This window comes from Parus major, chromosome 3 (assembly GCF_001522545.3).
Source record: "Parus major isolate Abel chromosome 3, Parus_major1.1, whole genome shotgun sequence".
NCBI classification, from domain to species: Eukaryota; Metazoa; Chordata; class Aves; order Passeriformes; family Paridae; genus Parus; species Parus major.
Genome location: NC_031770.1, coordinates 22,005,887 through 22,023,330, shown reverse-complemented (window position 1 = coordinate 22,023,330; position 17,444 = coordinate 22,005,887). Strand labels below are relative to the sequence as shown.

At 39.4% G+C, this 17,444-nt stretch overlaps 1 protein-coding gene across 1 annotated transcript in view; it reads right to left on the bottom strand.

Moving 5' to 3' along the window:
- The window catches only part of KCNH1 (potassium voltage-gated channel subfamily H member 1), a 168,377-nt gene extending 152,325 nt beyond the window's left edge, over positions 1-16,052 (bottom strand). Inside the window, exons 1-3 of the mRNA XM_015620428.3 lie at positions 15,919-16,052; positions 15,566-15,672; positions 5,691-5,819 (exon numbers count right to left, since the gene is read on the bottom strand). Coding sequence (XP_015475914.2) covers positions 5,691-5,819; positions 15,566-15,672; positions 15,919-15,941 — 259 coding nt within the window. The 5' untranslated portion in view covers positions 15,942-16,052. The remainder of the gene's footprint in view (positions 1-5,690; positions 5,820-15,565; positions 15,673-15,918) is intronic.
- Positions 16,053-17,444: the final 1,392 nt, after the last annotated feature.

The window sequence follows — 17,444 nt, the reverse complement described above, 5'->3', positions numbered from 1 at the left end:
CTCTCCTCAGCATCCCCTGTAAGCATTTCCTCTGCCCCATGTGTTGAACATCTCACTTGCAGATGCCTAAATGCCACACAAAAGCTTCACAAACATTAAATCTCGCCCTCTACTCCAAAACTCTGATCTGAAAGCAATGTAACTGTTCTAGGCAAGAGATTGTGTCACGAGGCAGGGCTTTTCAGGGTGGCTTTTTAAAGCAGTGTGGACACAAATTTGGAGTACGTACTCTAATCCTCTCTACACATAGGGTACCACACTTAGGAGCCCAGCTTGGAGATACACCCACCACTGTGCCATGGTATGCCTAAAACCAGGTACTGAATCAATGTGCAACGTGCAAGAATTTCATCTTTAGAACAGTATTGTTTTAAACTATATAAATACTCCTTGTATTGCCTTTCAGGGTTTTGGATTTTGTGAAAGAAAAATATTAAAATGTGGCATCTCCAACATACAGTTAGACCTGAAGATTGTGGCGTAGGAAAAATTAAACAGAATGCCAGTACTAAACCTTTTGAATTATAACTTCTCTTCTAACTTACTTTTCAGTAATGCCTGAAAAGACAACAGTACCTGTTGAATTTATTGCAACTTTTCCTCCAGAACCCTAAGGACAGACACAGCCAACAGCAGGTCAGTTATCTATCCAATAAAGACAGGTCAAGTAATCGACTTAAGCCATAGGACTGAACATAAACACCAAATTTTAAAGATCATGGACCTTTCCCAGACAAGGAACTAAGCTTCAAAATAGTGTAAGAATATATTGGTGTCAGTCCTGCTAAAACAGGGGGACCAGATGATATGGATTAGGAGTTCTCTTTCAACACAAACAGTTTGTATAGCCCTATGTCCATTGTTTTCCTCTAGAAACAAAGAAAATATGAAATTAAATTTAAAATCTAGTGATCCTAGGTGTTTTTAATACAGGCATATATATTCTGCAAACAAGATAAGCCCACATAGAAGGGAAGACAGCTTGAAATTCAGGAACCAAACATAAGGCTGGATACCACCCCATGGCAGTGCTTGCCTGTGCCCCTGTTTTTGATTCTAACCCATTTTTATCATTCTTCAGTCTCTTTTTTCAGTTCTGCAGAAAATATGCAGACAAAGCAATGTGACAACATTGAAACATTTCCAGCTTCAAAAGGATGGAAAGCCTTCAAGATTAACAGCACTGATTTCAGTACTCTTGCATCCCATGATGTTCTTTCAGTTTTCCACCATTTCTTCATAAAAAAGTGAATAGAAATTGTTTCTGTTAACACCAAGAGAAGATGATTACAAAAGCTGTCCCCTGAGATTAGTTTCATATGGAAATATGGCATTGAACTATACTTTTGTGCTGTGGCATTTAACTCATCAAAACTTTTTTCCTTTAAAGCATGAAGTTTCATTTAACAACAGCCTTAAGTCAAAGAAGCCAATTTTCTGTATTTTTAAGTAAGTTTGTACTCAAACACAACAGCATTTATTATTTATTTGTAGGTAGCTATTTGTTTCCTACCACTCTTTTCAATTAATTCCTGATAACTCCAGTATTCAAACATTGGGAACAGTGGCAGTTACAGAACCCTTGCTACCATGTTGCTGTTCCATGACTTACAGAATTCCTAGACTCAGAACAAGAAGCCATTGTATGCTAGAGAACAAGCTTGTTTGTCCACAGGTCTGTTGTTCACACAACTGTGTAAATGTGAATAAATCAAGATTCCAGCAGTTCTTGCCTCCACTCAAGCCACCTTTGTATTCCCACACATGAAAGATCCTTGCTTACATCAATCCAGCTTCTCTGCAGCGCTCCTTCTCTTTGAAACCTCATGACTAAAACAGTATTATTTTTCCATCTGGACTGGGAAAGCATACCAAAGTTTTTTAATATACTCACTACTTCCCTTTCATTTGTTTCCTCTTTTTAAGAAAACATTTAATCCAGATGAAAGCAGAGTATATCTTAATCAAAATATTTCAAACACTGGCTCTGTTCATATAAATACATCTTTAAAAACAGAACCAAAAGTCCCAAAAAAACCACCCCAGAAACGTGATTCTTTCCCTGAATTAAGATGAAGGAGACAATTTATTTTTTTTGTCTGTATTCCTGCTTGTTATGCAAAGGAGCGCTTAGCTGCAAAATGAAATAAAGCATCTTCTGCAGAGGAGATGGCAATTGATGATTGCTACAAAGTGCAAAAGGCTATATCATCTTGGAGGATAACAACCATTCGCTGCTTGATTCAGTGATATTGAATCTGACCACCTCTTTGTATAAAAACTAAGTATCAAAAGCAAAAATTAGGATCCAGAGCTTAGTTTTCAAACTCTCATGAGACAGCATAGATGCTTCTGGATAGGTTCACCTTGTATTCATACATTCAAAATCTGCTCAGGCAAATTTCTCACAAGCTACTCAGAGAGCATGCACAGTTTCTGTTTGTCTGCACAAATAATTGTTTTGCATAAAGTGATGCATTCCACTTTAAACACTATTCTCAAGCATCTCATACTTGGTGTGTTAGACCTCAAACCAGGAGAGACATATACAGACAAAATGCATTAATTCCAAATATAGTATATACTTTAAAATTCTGTTAAGAAGGTGACCTACCACTTGACAAGCCAAATTTAGCTATACTATAGCTTGATTTTGCCTTCTTCTATTCAAGTAAACCTTGTTTCCCTGATTTTTTCCAAGGGGCAAGCAAATGGGAAAAAGTGGAAAGAGGTTGTTTAAAAATATTATCAACATCACTGACACACTATTTTTAAGTGGTTTTATTTAGAACACACTATTTTTAAAGCTGCTGCATTTAAAAGCAAGCTTACTTACCTTCCACGGAAGTCATAAAATAAACATCTTCTAAATTATCTGAATCAAATAACAAAGGCTACAATGAGAAGTCTACGTTTTATGTGACTTTCTTGTTTCATCTAACCCAATATCTGATATTATTAATCAATAAATTAAAAAAAAAAAAAGAAAAATGGTACTGGGACCTTCTATCCCTCTGAGTCACCTTCAGATGGAAGATGCCTATTCATCTTTGTGTAGTTCAACACCTGCCGTTACAGCTCTACACTTTTCACTCAAGGAGCTGCACCATTTGCAGCTGAACAATCAGGCTTGAAATTGCTGGCAGGTGAAAGAAAACCAAGATATACCACAGCTAAGCAGGCTTAGCCTGACAGATTAGTGGCTCTTTATGTAGTACAAGAAAGTGATCGATTTAATGGTTTTCTCCACGTAGACATACAGCCATTGATTTTGAAAATCTTAAATACTTTAAACTATAACATTCTGCAACTGTGCAAATAGCATATTTTATTAACATATCTGCATCTACAGGCAACCTATTACATATTAAGTACTCATAAGCATAGGAAACTGATTTCACATACAAGCAGAGTAAAAGAAAAGTACTTGCTAAGCTGACTGAAGGTGAAGGAAGGAAAAAAGAATGGATTTAGCAATCAGTTTTCAGTTCACAGTTTTAGTTTTTCAGATTGAGAGTTCATTTGGGTTAAGAATATGAGAAACATTCCTAAGAAAATTGCCCTCTTTCAAAAGCATGCTACAAAGTTCCTGTGTAACATTGTGCACAGCACAAAGATTATGCCCTTTTCAAACCTCGTGTGTGTTAATGATTCTCAGAACAAGATAGTACAATTTTACCTTTTTTAGATCTTCCAAAAACATTTTTCCACTCTGTGAATCCCAGAGCCTACTACAAATGGTTATCTAATACTCCATAACACCTTCCTTTTCTCCCCTCTCTCACAGTACACAACTGCACAATGAGATCTAACATTAAAGATATGGACACCTGTAAAATTCTGTTTGACAAATCAGCTCCTCCAAGAAATTGCTCATCTATTAATTGATATATTAATCAAGTGATTAATACAGTATCCCACAACAAAATTCCAAAGCTAGCCTACAGTAATTATGGAAGAAAAAGGGATATATTACGGATCAAAACAGAAGGTGCAGTTCCATGTATATCATGCTTGATTTATGTATAAATTGATAGAGAATTCTTTACCAGCATGAAACTTCTGCAACTTTATTAATTTTAGGAGATTCAAAAATAATATTTGGAAGACTCATTTAGTGCACAAGCCATAAAGACATGGCACTCAGGGAAGGAGTGCAGAGCTGTGAATCAGTGGCCTCTAAATAATACATTCAGTTCTCCTGTTTGCAATTTCTGTTAATCACCTGGCCAGTTTCCATGGGCCAGAGGGAAAAATTCTGCTTGTCATCAACTCCTCTGCAAGTCCATGCACTTATGTGTAGGTTTAGTGCCTGTACTGCTGTACATATGCAACCACTGAGAATTACCATGCTCACTGCCCAAAGGAGACTTTAAAAAAAAATAAAAAATTAGCATTCTCTTTCTTCAACATACTAGTACTGAAAACAAAAAAGTTAGAAGTTTTATATTGAAAGTGAAGGACAAGCTGCCTGTCTCTACCACATTAGGGAGCTCCTGTGAAAGCAAAAAGACACAGCTACCACTCCTGACTGAAAGTCTTGCTTATCAACTGACTAAATGAAGCGAGGACCTCCACTACCAGCAAATAAACGAGAGCTAGATTTACTGCATCATGCTGATTTATCTGTGCTGTCACTCCTTATCAAGATACAGTGAGGACCACTAGGCAGGGAAAAAATACTGTAGACTCAAACTTTCTGACAAGGTAAGGTTCTTAGTTTTGCTAAGGCAATAAGCAACCAAACAAATAGCATGAGCAAGACAAAAAAATTACCCACATAGCCTGGAAGAGGGTATGTTTGTCAAGGTTGTACTTCCTTTTTCATGGTAACAGGTGTTTCCACTTTGAGAAACTATGTTTTTAAAGAATAACATTTTGAGAACAAATGTAAATCAGTTCATCTTCACAGCAAGTTTCCTGTTTAATTTAATACTACAAATATTATTAAATACTACAAAAATGCAAACAACAGGAGAACTTACATCCTTTTTTGCCCCAGAGGATGCAAGTCTCTGTAATCCTCCATAGGGTACAAAAGGTCTATTTCTGATGGGATCTGAACCTGAGTGAAAGTTTATGCTGCTGTCACAGGCTGTAGCTCAGCAAAGAGTTAAGAGCAGAATACTGCAGTGCTACTTCACTCACCAGGACAGCTTAAACCTGATTCCACTTAAGATAACTGCAATCTCTTCACATAGGCTCAAGGAAACTAGTCCAGAACTTTAACATCATAAATCCCCTAATAATGACGAGTAACATCAAGTCAGGCAGACTTTAATTATTCCAACCTTTTCTAGACTCAGGGCTAATTCCTCAGTTTTTGCATACAGTTTCACACACAGTTTGTACCGGGCTGTTGAGCAACACTGTGAATCCTTGAAGGCTATGCTGGAGAGTGGGTTAATAGTGTATTTTAGAGGAAGAACAGTCCCTATTTACCATATAAACTAGGTTTTCTGAAGCACTTGGGGCTTTCATTAGCAATGACCCTTTTCAGGGTAGGCCAGAGCAATTTCACTAAAGAAACCAGCAACCATTTCTTGCACAAATGCCATCCCCAGTGGCACAGCTACAAGCTATTTTAACATTTAATTCTTTGGCTTGGGTATTTAAAGGACTTCAGCTCTTTCAAGACCAGGGCAAACAAACAAAAGCAGCATAAATATATAATTGTGAAAATGACCAACCTTTACATGAATCATCCTCAATGGGCTGCTTGAAAGCCGTTATGTCATTGAAAGTGCAAAGAAATAAAACCACTTTATCCTGCTCATTTCGAATTGGAGCAATTTTCACAAAGAACCAGACAGGTGTTCCTGGAAACAAACACATCAAAGAGTTGGTCAATGGCAGGAAGAACAGTAAATGTGCCAGTTTAGATGTTTACATCTCAAATCAGCCATCTGTAAAAGTTACTTTAATGTTGGGTTTTTTTACAAACACCTATTAAGAAAAATAACAAAGCAGCTGACAAAAGTGTTATTTAAGCTCTCTGCTCTGTCTCTGCTTAGCTTTTTAATCTTCAGGAATCACCCTATTTCTGAACTTCACCTGCAAAGTTAACACTTGAACGCAAGAACAGCTTTGTGATCTCCTGAAAGTAGAGTCCCATGTATGTGCAAAGGCTGCACACAACTGTGTCTTGTTGGTTCTTGCAGCATTTGAGAACAGGCCAGCTGTGCCTAGGACATGAGCATAACACAGAGTCTCAATTCAAGAATATGACCAGTTTGGTTGACATTTTAATTCCCTGCCAACAGAGAATGCCCTAAGAAAGACCATGCCCTAACTACTATAGTAGCCTATGTCTAGCTTCAGAGCCAGGCTCCCAGAGCTCTGGCCCAGCTTTCAAATCCCCCCATGGAAGGGAAACCCTTCACAAGCTGCTTTCCAGCTTGCCTTGTCCTGAGCCTGCTCCCAGTCACTGCAGCGTGAAGCAAGACTCGCCTGAATTCAGGAGAGAACAAGCTGCTAGGACCAGAACACGGGCTCTGGATGGGATCAAGTTGTACTGCACAGAACTGCACCTTTCTAATTACTGCAGTAGATGAACTGCTAATTAAAACTGCTTGAGACATTAAAGCCTGCACATAGCAGAAAAAGATGGTCCCACAATAGAACCCTTCAGATGATGCTGCCATTTCTACTTGACCTCTATCCACACAGATCACCTTGAGGAGAGAATCTCTCATCAGCCCTGCCTTTCTGTATTTCTGGTAGCTCTGCTGAGATGACTCTGGTGATAGCAATGAAGTTCCATGTAGCAAGGCAGTGTCTACCACTCATTTCACAGGACCCACCACACTGATTTTAGTGATATTTGAGTATAAGCTGATTGGAGGGCTCGGAACAAAGCACTTGGCTCCTGTATGCCATAACATGACCTCCTTGAAGGCACTATTTTTAAGTCTGAAGTCTTAACTTTAGGCATAAAAAGATGACTTCTCCAACTCTGAGGTACATGGCAATAAGAACAGTCCAGACCTCAGCCTTCAGGGAGTTTGTGCATGGGTTTTCAGACTGTCCCTAGACCCTCAGAGATGATGAAAACAAATCACTGCTTTTGCAAGCACAAGAATTAAGAGACAAAGGATTCAGGCTTGCTTGCTGTGAGCAACACTTTTTGTTAATGTGTCCCTTTTGAGCCTTGTTTGGAGAGAAGGGTCTACATACCAGGGGCCAAAAAAAGATCAGGATCAGCAGGAGCTTGACCCTGTGGGAAAGCCAGAATAAAGAGCACCACACAATCTTTGTCACTCATACAGCAAAGTCTGTTTTAGAAAGAGTGATCTTAGAAGACTATTCCTTTTCTTTCTCAGTCACAGGATCCTTCTCTATGCTAGTGATCAGATTCTCTTTCACCTGAATTGCTCAGTATTTTAACATAAGCATGACATTTCATGCAATAGTTTTTAGTAACAAGGGCAACTTGTGTTTCCAGGCTGTCAATGGGTCACAAGAAAACCTATGGTATCTTACAAGTTACTGTTCAAAAAAGGAAGCAAAGGCAATTTTTTTCCCAACTATGTTAATATAACAGAAGTTGTTGCTACCAGTGCCTCACCTGGCTGTTTCCCAGCCTCAGTGCTGAGCAATCTTTCCTGGCTACAGAAAGGTAGGGCATCTTCAAAACTCATGGACAACTTCCATAAACCAAGTTCAAATCATAAGGCTCCCACTGTGCCTGCATAACACACAAGCAGTTTTAAACCCTGGCTGAGATTCCATGCCATATGTACAGCCACTTCTATAAACAGCAGGGTCTATGATGCATGGAGGCCTCTGCTCAAAAAGCAGAGAAATCCAGATGGAATCACCGGTGGCCATTTCTGAAATATGCCTGCATGGCAGAAAGTATTCAAGGGTCAATATAATTTTTTTTTTTTTTTTAAAAGAGTTAACATTCCTGAACAGCCCCTTCCAAAAAAGTATGAGCAAACAAACATGCTAAGTGTGAAAAAAGATTCAGCAAAGTAACCGTGCCAGTAAAATCATCACTAACTTGCTAATGAGCTTAGAAGACACTGCCACAAAGCAGCCAACAGCAATTTTCTATTCAGTAACACCCTTTACACTACCCTTTCTGAAGAGCTCCTAAAATTGCCTATCTCGATTTCTTCTTGCCTACTTGTTTTTCCCAGCTTCACATGTGAACTATTCTGAGGCTGATCAAATCCGTATCCTACTTGGTGACTAACTGCTTTTCATTTTACCCACTTCAACACCCTTCACTAACACTGCAACTTTTTAATCAGCCAGGATCTCCATCCACAGCCTTGCTTTATGATCTTCCTCTACATGCACTTTTTTTGATTAGGGATTTTTTTCCCCCTCCCCAAAACCACTTTGTATTGTTTTACTACTTCAAGCTACAGCCATTCTGCTATGGGCTGCTCACAATACTCATAGCACTGAGGCTGAATTACACACTCAGTTTCTTCTCTGCCTCTCATAGCTATAAAAACTTACTACTATGCTTTTGAAGATGCTGTACTAAACACAGAAAGGATCCAATTTACCCTCCTATTCTGGCTATTTGTCAGATGCATGATGTCATCTTCCCTTCATGGTTATGCTACAGTATGTTGCTGCAAGATTTTTCTAACATGTTCTGAATGCAGCAAGAGGACTTTTCCCAATAACCTAAGGCTGCTGCAGGGCAAGGAGCTTTTATCAGCAGGGTTTTTACTTTCTGACTCCCTTGACTCCCATTCATGTGTTGCATTATTTAAAGGAAGAAGTAAGACAAAACACTTTTTTACCTAGAACCAAGTGTATAACTTAGTGATATGCCTCACAGGCTTAAAGAAAGAGATAGATGTTCTTGACAGCTAAAAGTAGAGGTGTTTGATGAATTGCATTATTTGGGTACCCTTGTAATTTTCAGAGTGCCACAAACCATGTGCAAAATCAAGGTGGCACACAGGGCCTGCAGAAATCATCTTCCAGTTTGGGATCTACACAGTGACACTGCGAAGGCATAAATAAGTAGATGGAAAATTCTGCCAGGCCATGTACCTGCCTCCACAACATTGTGTTTTCCCTACAGTGAATTCCCTAACATCTTGTCAGTGTCCCTTGTGAATAGGAGACAAGTGAATATAAAAATACAGTCATGACATGAGTGCTCACAGTGCTGGGTTACATGGGCTTTCCACAGTGCTCTGCAACCAGGAGCTCATTCACAGCAGAACTGGAATCTTTTGTGTGGGAACACACCAAATGGCTCAGCCAAGAAGTGGCCATGCTCATCTTTTGTCCTGCATTCTGGTTTAATTATCAGAAGAATTTTACTTCTTAAACAGTTTATTTAACTATTAAACAGGAAAGCCTAAAGTATAAACTACTTATAAATCAGGTTGGAAACTAGAATTTCAATGTCCTACAGGCAGCCCTCATGCTCTTGGTGTCAAAGCCAACATCCCTGCTCAGCCAGACAACCATGACTAGCAAGAGGCACAAAAAAGGCCATTTTAATGAAAAATGTGATTTTCAGATTCAGCCTGTGGGTTATTCAGAGAGTGAAACTGCAGCATGTTCCAGAGCTCTCACAGCAAAACAAGAGTTACTTCTCAGTCTGCACTGATGCACGGCGACACAGAAAGTGTTTACCAGTGTTTCCAACAATACATCTACTTCCATTTACATTTTGTGTTTAGTCCTGGCAACCTCTCTCCCTGGTGAAGTTCAGTGGTAATACCAGTGCACAAACAAAAAAGTAAACACTCATGAGCTACATTGGCTTCTGTTAGATTTGGAATCAGCAGTGAAAGAATTCAGCATTTGTCTAGTGGCATAGCACCACTCATGCTAAAAAAGGGAATGCCCCTTGAAAGCTGCAGGACAAGCAGTGTGGACAGCTGAGAAGAAATGCAAATCTAGAATGAATGCCCAACAGTAGCCATAGGACCAGCCTGGCTCGTGGTACCAAAGTTACATAGCCAATCCAGAATTAGCAGGTGCAGCTCTTGATAGGCTTTTGTGGCCTAAGGACAGAACTTATGGAGTTGCCTGACAGCAAAGACAATTTTAAGAGCTGTGATTCAAGTCCCAAGTCTTCTTCAGCCTAACACACTCTAAATGTCTGCATACCTTTCAATTTCCCATTCTGAAGAATGAAGTACAAATAGTACTATCTCTTCCCTATAATTTTTTTTTCCAGTCCTGTGTCTTTCAACAATGATATGTTCAGCCTCTTGCTGGGCAGCAGCACCAGCATTTCACATGCTATTTAACTTTGGTTGAAGTCTTTCAGAAGTTCTTACATTATCAAAGTGAAAGAGATCTTAAGGTCTATTCCAGCTTCTCCCTGAGCATACCATTGAGCTCTCCTAAGTTTTCCTTCCTGCCAAATAGGCTATATGAAAATCAAAATCACTTTAAATGTACTCTTTGGTTAAATGGCTCAAGGTATGGGCAAAGAGGCCAACTGTTTCTCAGAACTACAAAAAACAGGGTTTAAATAAAACTGGAATACACAATTCGTCATTCCACTAATTAAATCAAAATTAATTTTAAAATACAATTTTAAAAAACATGTTTTGACAATTCAGCAGACATCTACACTGCCATTAATGAAGAGGGCAGGTTTTCTCTAAGCAGCACAACCTCTGCATTTCTAAATAATGTCTCAGTCAAACAGCATCAGACACGTATTGTCCTGAAGGGAAACAGTCAAGCAGCATGGAAATAGGAACATGTGACTTTTCTCCACCAATTCCTACAGGCAGCAATGCAGACAGCAGGAGTTAAGTTATACAAACAGCATGGCTGACCATTATAGACACTCCTTTTAGGGTTTCACTTATGCCCAGGTACTCAGTGTGAGATTGTTTCTCTCTATCCTACACAGACAGAACAGTTTGTCAATGTCAAACTAGCAAACCAGCTGATGAGGTGTGATCAGAGTTTGGCAAGCCATTATATCCACACAGATTTTAACCAGGTGTTCAGAGGAGCCCATGACATTTGACCATGCAAGACAAAGAACAAAAGTCTTCCTACAGACTCTAGTTTTGAGCAGAGAGTGTGTACCAAACGAGAACAGACCAACTCAGCATGTAGCTCACCACTCTGTGCCAACAAGAGTAAATCTTTAAATACATTCCCAGCACTTTTAAAGCTGTTACCTTCGTGTCCTCTCTATCTGGTGCCAGGATGCTGTAGCACCTAGCGCTTCTAAAGGTCAGATCCTTACATGCTAAGATAAGAAAAATCAATTTTAGTCCCCAAAGGTGGAATTGCTATTCAGAAGGCTTATCCTATGACACTGAAACTACACAGTAGAAAACAAGGTTCAGCACACACTCTTGTACTGCAGTAGTGCTGAGACAGTTCACCTGATTCTGTGTTCTCTAAAGAACAGGAGTATAAGGAAGACACAGTAAAGTTTTGAGATCTTCTTTCCATTTACCCCAGGAAAAATACTTCAGGATTACTCCTGGGAATTCTGTACATATTTGTGGAGATGACAGCAGGCCTTGCTTGCCAACACACTTGACAAGTTCAATGGGAATTACCAGTTTTATGAGTCAAAAATACTTAAATACTTAATTTGACCTTGCTGAAGGTAACTGAACTCACACAGATGGATTTCACAGGAGATTCAGGTGTGCATACTGCTTGACAAATAATAGAGCTACACTTCAGTGAGAGGTCGAGGAGGATACATGTCACTTGACTCCAACACCCTCATTCTTTCCTGCTTCTGAGCCTATGCTATGATATGGGTTAGCAAAAGTTTCCATAAGGAGGCACAGCACACACAAATATAAATGGGTTTAGATGGTTAGAACCAGTCTCATTTATGAGAAATTATTTAATGGTGGGCAATCACAGTTCTACCACCCTAAAGTGAATTTTGCTGCCTATACACTAGAATGGGGTTGCTTGCTTTTGAACCTCTATAGAAAGCACTGGTCCTAAAGATAAATGCAAGTAGAATCTACCAAACACTATTTTTAGGTTGATTTGTTATTCTCTGACATCTGAAGGCTTTCTAATACACTGGGGGAAGAAGGGAGAATGAAGAAGGGGAGAAGAGTGTGCACATATTAAAATGAAAATTAAAAAAAATCAAACAAATAAAAACACCACACACACAAATACTCATGCTATTAAATTTGTTAAATGCTCAAGCACTCAGAAAACAGGGAAGTGAACCCCAGTACAAACTGAAAGTGCATCCCAGCCTTTGGGACTCTTACCATAATATTTCTACTCAGCAAAGGGCTATGGCTTTACCGAACTGTTTTGTAGTGTGCAAAATAGTTATCTACAGACAACTCAGCATTCTGGCAAGCATTCTGCTGGTCCTATCTGTAAAGAAATTCTGAGATAAAAAAAAAAAAGTGTCTTAACACTCCCTCTGCAGCACAGCTGCAGACCATAAGCAATGGGAATGCCTCTTCTCAGACAGGGGACACTTGAAGACTCTTTCTAACTCTTGATGCACTTCACCTTGGACGAGTTCACCACACTTCAAATGTTCTTCCACTGAAGTAGGTCAAGTACTGCATAGAAAAGGGGGTTGGATTTCAATTGGACACCACCTCTTCAGGGGCAGATAGAAGGAAGAGAATTTTGTATTTTTACAAAAATTTACTTCATCAATAATGAAAGCAAGTGCATATAGAACAAGCCTGCTTTTGCACTGCTTGTATGCCAGGCCTACATCATAGATGAAAAACAAGACAAAGAAAACCCGAGTTTAATTCACTCAGCCATTTTTAACTCATGAGGCTGACCATAAAGTGTAAAAACTTAATAAATGGCTGTCAAAGTCTCATGAGAAGTTAGATGTTAAAAACACATCAATTCAGGTAAGGTAAGATATGACTAAGGCTAGATATAAAATATTTTTTAATACATTAGCTGTACCCTTCCTCGGTATAAGTTCATTTATCTCCACTGACTTCAGATTTAGTAATGTTTTAATTTTCCCATATAAAAATAAACAATACTTCCAGCGTCACTGGGCGCTCACATCTAATTAAACAATGGAACTGAAGCTCTCATGTGAAATTACTGTCAGTCTTTCTGTTGTCATTTTGCAATCCTGATTAAAGAAAGCTTTCACTTTGTCTCCTTCCAGGTATGACAATGAATCCCCACTGAATGCAACTGGATGGCATCGAAGCAACAATGACAAAAATCTGGTGGCTATGCACCTGTTTGCTCTAATTGTTTCCAATTATCCTGCAGAAGCTCTGTATTTCTGGGAAGCAATTCTTCCACGGAATAACAGTGATTTTTACATATCTGCTAAGTTATCAAGGGATAACTTGCCCAAGGAATAACCAGACCTCTATCCTGTCTTAACTCCAAGTTCTGAAAACAGGGAATGTAGTCACTTTTGGATGCAGGGAGGACTTGACAAAGAAAGGGAAGGCCAAGACAGAGGCAGCATCCATAAACACAAACAGGAAATTGTATGTTGTTTCTGGAGTCGATACTGTGAACTGCAATGAAGTTTGTGGATATACTGTGCCTATCAACAGCTGGATGGGGTATTCTTATCACACAACCACGTAAATGCTAGCACTGGGTCACCGCCATGGAGAGTGCCATGTCCAAAAATAAACAGCCTATCACTTCTAGTAGCATCATTAAATGTCTCAATCTGCTTTGACATGTAAGACCAGGGAATAATTGTTGCTCAGAGAAAGAAAAAAAATGACTGCTGCTCCTAAAAGTACAAGATTGACTTGCACTACAGGCATCATTATTAACTCAAAACTCCTATTTGGTTTTCCTTTGTTCCTCCAAAAGGATAGAGACTATACTGTTAAAACAGCCAGAATCACATTAAATGTGCAGGCTGTGGAAAATGTACCAATTATCCAACAACTCAAAAAAACTTGCTATTTATCGTGACGTTTAGTTTATGAGGGACTAGACAGGTAAAGAACAAGAAAAATCTATTTCACTGGCTAATTTGAAAAAGAAAAATAGAATGAGGAAATAACAGAGAGACAAAGCAGAAGAAACAAAGAGCAGGAAAAAAGATTTCTAACAAAATTCAGGGTCCTTTTCCAAGCTGTCAAACTAAGAGCAGGTTAGAACCAATCATGTTTATTATCTGAACCATTGCCATAGCTTCAGGCAAAGGTAAGGTGACCACAAAGGAAAGGCCACTTAGCAGTCTGGGTGCTAAATGACCGGTAAATAGGACAGTGTTTTCCTGTGATGTGGAGAAAAATTTCCAGGATGTCCTCTTTTTGATATTCTTCAGTTAAAACTCTTTAGTGCTATTAGTCAGTCTCTGTAACAGTAGTTAATGTATCTCTAAAGCTGCAGATCTAACAAACACTAGGTGCCCTGCAGTTTGTTAAGCTTGAAAGCAAGCTCTGTGCTTTCCTTTTTCCCATGCCTGTGACCCTCTGTGTACAGAGCAGAACCATCGCAGCTCCGTCTTTCGGCAGGTCACACAACACAGCTACTGCACAGCTGGACTTTGTTGTAGGCCACCTCTCCTCGGAGGAGAGCACAGCAGGGCAGGAAATATTCCTCACTCCACGGTTACCTTGCTTTAAATCTGCATAAAAGACAGAGAGGCCCCAGGCTCTACTACAGGCCATATGCTGCAGCATGACAGAAGAGTAGCTGCATAGTCTCTTGGTGCCAAATCACTGATAACTAAGAGAGAATTCCAGACTCTCCTAGATCCCAGGACTGCAGCTTATTTACTTGGCTTTGGATGCATAGATGTGAGCTGCATATGGTCCCCGTGGCCACAAACTGAGCTAGGAACAGAAACCAGGTTTTAGGAAATAGGTAAACATCAGAGGCAGGTAGCCCTAGGAGGAAAGCAGCACAAAGCAAGGCCATAGAGATTGTGCACACAGGCAGTACCAGCTTCATCATTAGAAGGCTAAATTGTTAAGAGTAAAATAAGTTACAGAATGCAATTTTTTCAGCTTAACATCTGGCCTGGCTGAAGACCTCAGTGTATTTACACTTCAGGTGACATTAAGTACATTAAAATAACCGTGCACAACATTGTCCACACTAGGTGAGATACCAAGTTTGGGGCAAGCAATTCATCTGCTGACATGTGCAGTTACAGACAGACTGAATTTCCTAGGGAAAAAATCATGTGCCAATTAAGGATTTTTTGTCAAAAACAAAAGACATTTCATTCGAAATCATCAGAAGTAGTTCAGTTTCTAAAACAAAAGATGGGTTCTTTTTATTCCAAAACGACTCTATACTGGCTTTGCTATATCATGTTTTTAAAAACTGAGAAAGTATGTTCTCTGCAATGGAAACTTGCCTAAACCTAGCTTGTGTACTACCATTGTTGATGGAACAAGTGTTGTCTTAAAGCATCACACACAAATTACTCGAAACGTCAGAACGAATTAGAAAGCTTCCTCTGCCTCCCTGAGTGACTTTCATCTCTAATGTTCTCATTTCTCCCTTTTAGATCAAGTGGCAGAACTGGGACTTATTTGGCCCTAGCTAAAGCACTGTCCTCCAGGGTGACAGAACTGCAGTTTACACTACAATTAAGAACACCTTTACACACCTACAGTAATGAACAAACCAATCGACTACTTACTGTTCTTCTTGTACATCAAGATTTCAAAGGAGTTCATCTCATAGTTCTCAAATGTTTGTCGGACCTTGTCAATTGTATCTTTGTCTGTCAGCTCTCCATACATAAAACTGCAAATAAACAGAGAAATTCAAGTCAGATACCAGACAAAGACACAAAGACATTTGTTTACCATGTGAAAAAGACTCATTTAGAAACGGTTCTTCTTTGATTTTGTTTCACCTGGAAAGCATATTTGACAGATGTAGCCCCAGGAGATAAAAGACAAAACTGGAATAAACAGATTACTTTTCTCCTCAAGGAACAGGCACAACACTACAAGCTATTTAACAGAAAATAAATCTGTTCTCAAATACCTGCAGGTGCTGCTTTTTTGCATAACTTCTGCTCTGTGATATCCTGATAACTTGCAAAATCCATCATTGCTGTAGACAATGGGCCAATCCACGATCTGGGCATTACCCAAGACAAAATTAGTATCTGTTTGAAAAAACACATCAGTTAGACATTAGTCAAAGCAATGGTTGCATTTGAGGAAATGCTCATTTCAGAACCCAACCCAAATTGCTTGAGTCCCTGCACAATTTCCCCAGATATCATTCCCACTGCAATCAACAGGATTATTCTTGGTTTTAATTTTAAGTAACTTTTTTTAGTTTTTAAAGATTTATATATTTTTTTTAATTATTAAAAGAGTGTTAATTACTTGGACAGAGTATAAATAAAACACATGATGGTTAAGCAAGTAAAATTCTTTTCTTGACTGAGGACACATCCACCAAACTGTTTCCCTCTGTGCCACATGCACTGACCCACCATGACACTTGAGTGTGAAGCCTCTTACAGGTGGCCAAACCAGCACATGAGCAATATTTCTCCTCCCTGAATGCAGACACAGTGGCTTCTCTCAACACAGCCTTCACTGCTGGCCACACAAGCTCTGATACTTGTGTGCAGCACAGCACTCCAAACAGGCCACCAAGAACGAGGGCTAGCAATTACACCAGTAGAAAGGACTTGTTTGCTAAACAGGCCAGAAGGAGCTTCAGTCAGTATGGAAAAAAAAAAAACCAAAACTAAGCAGGATTCATGCCTCCATTCTTGCTGGAGCTGTGCATGCCACATTTTTTACGATTGCCAACTCAAACCTACTCAAACCTGTGCCAAGACTGACAGCAGTGCTGCTCCCCAGGCACTGGCAGGCAGCAGGAGATGGTGGCTCCTGTCACAGCTGCAAGGACCCTCTGGCTTTAAAAAGAAAGGCTGGGCAGTCACATGAGACCAAGAGGCACTCATTTTTAAGGAGAGCCCTTACAGGAGTCTACCACCCTGTCTGCTTTTCAGTATCAACTCCCAGCTGCTCACACATCCATAGATCTCATTAATGCTTCCTCCAACCAAATAACATTTTACCTATTAATTGCAGAGAGTTGTCTTGTTCAATATCACCTTTCAAAATCTTTCACCCCAAACTTCAAGTGGGTTTAAATAAGCAGTCCTGTAGCTAGCTAAATCCACTGCCCAATTCCACAAGCATGATTACTTTTATATACTCCATAGAAATACACCAGTAATACAACTTCAGGCTATTTTAGCTGCTTTGTTTCTCACAGCCTCTTTTAAACCATGGGATTTGCTTAGCTGAAGCACTTTCTCCCCAAAACAATACACCTTTTTTACCCCTTCCTACAAATAAGTAAATCAAGTAATTTCTCACTGCTAAAGCAAGTGCTTTTGAGTATCTGTTATAAACACTACATTAGACTGTGTTAGGATATTTTCAAATTTCACCAGGAAGTACAAAAAAATGACCAAAAAAAGAGGCAAATACAAATGTTGGGCCAGGTCCTGCCCTGATCTGAATGGTGTTACTTCATCCATG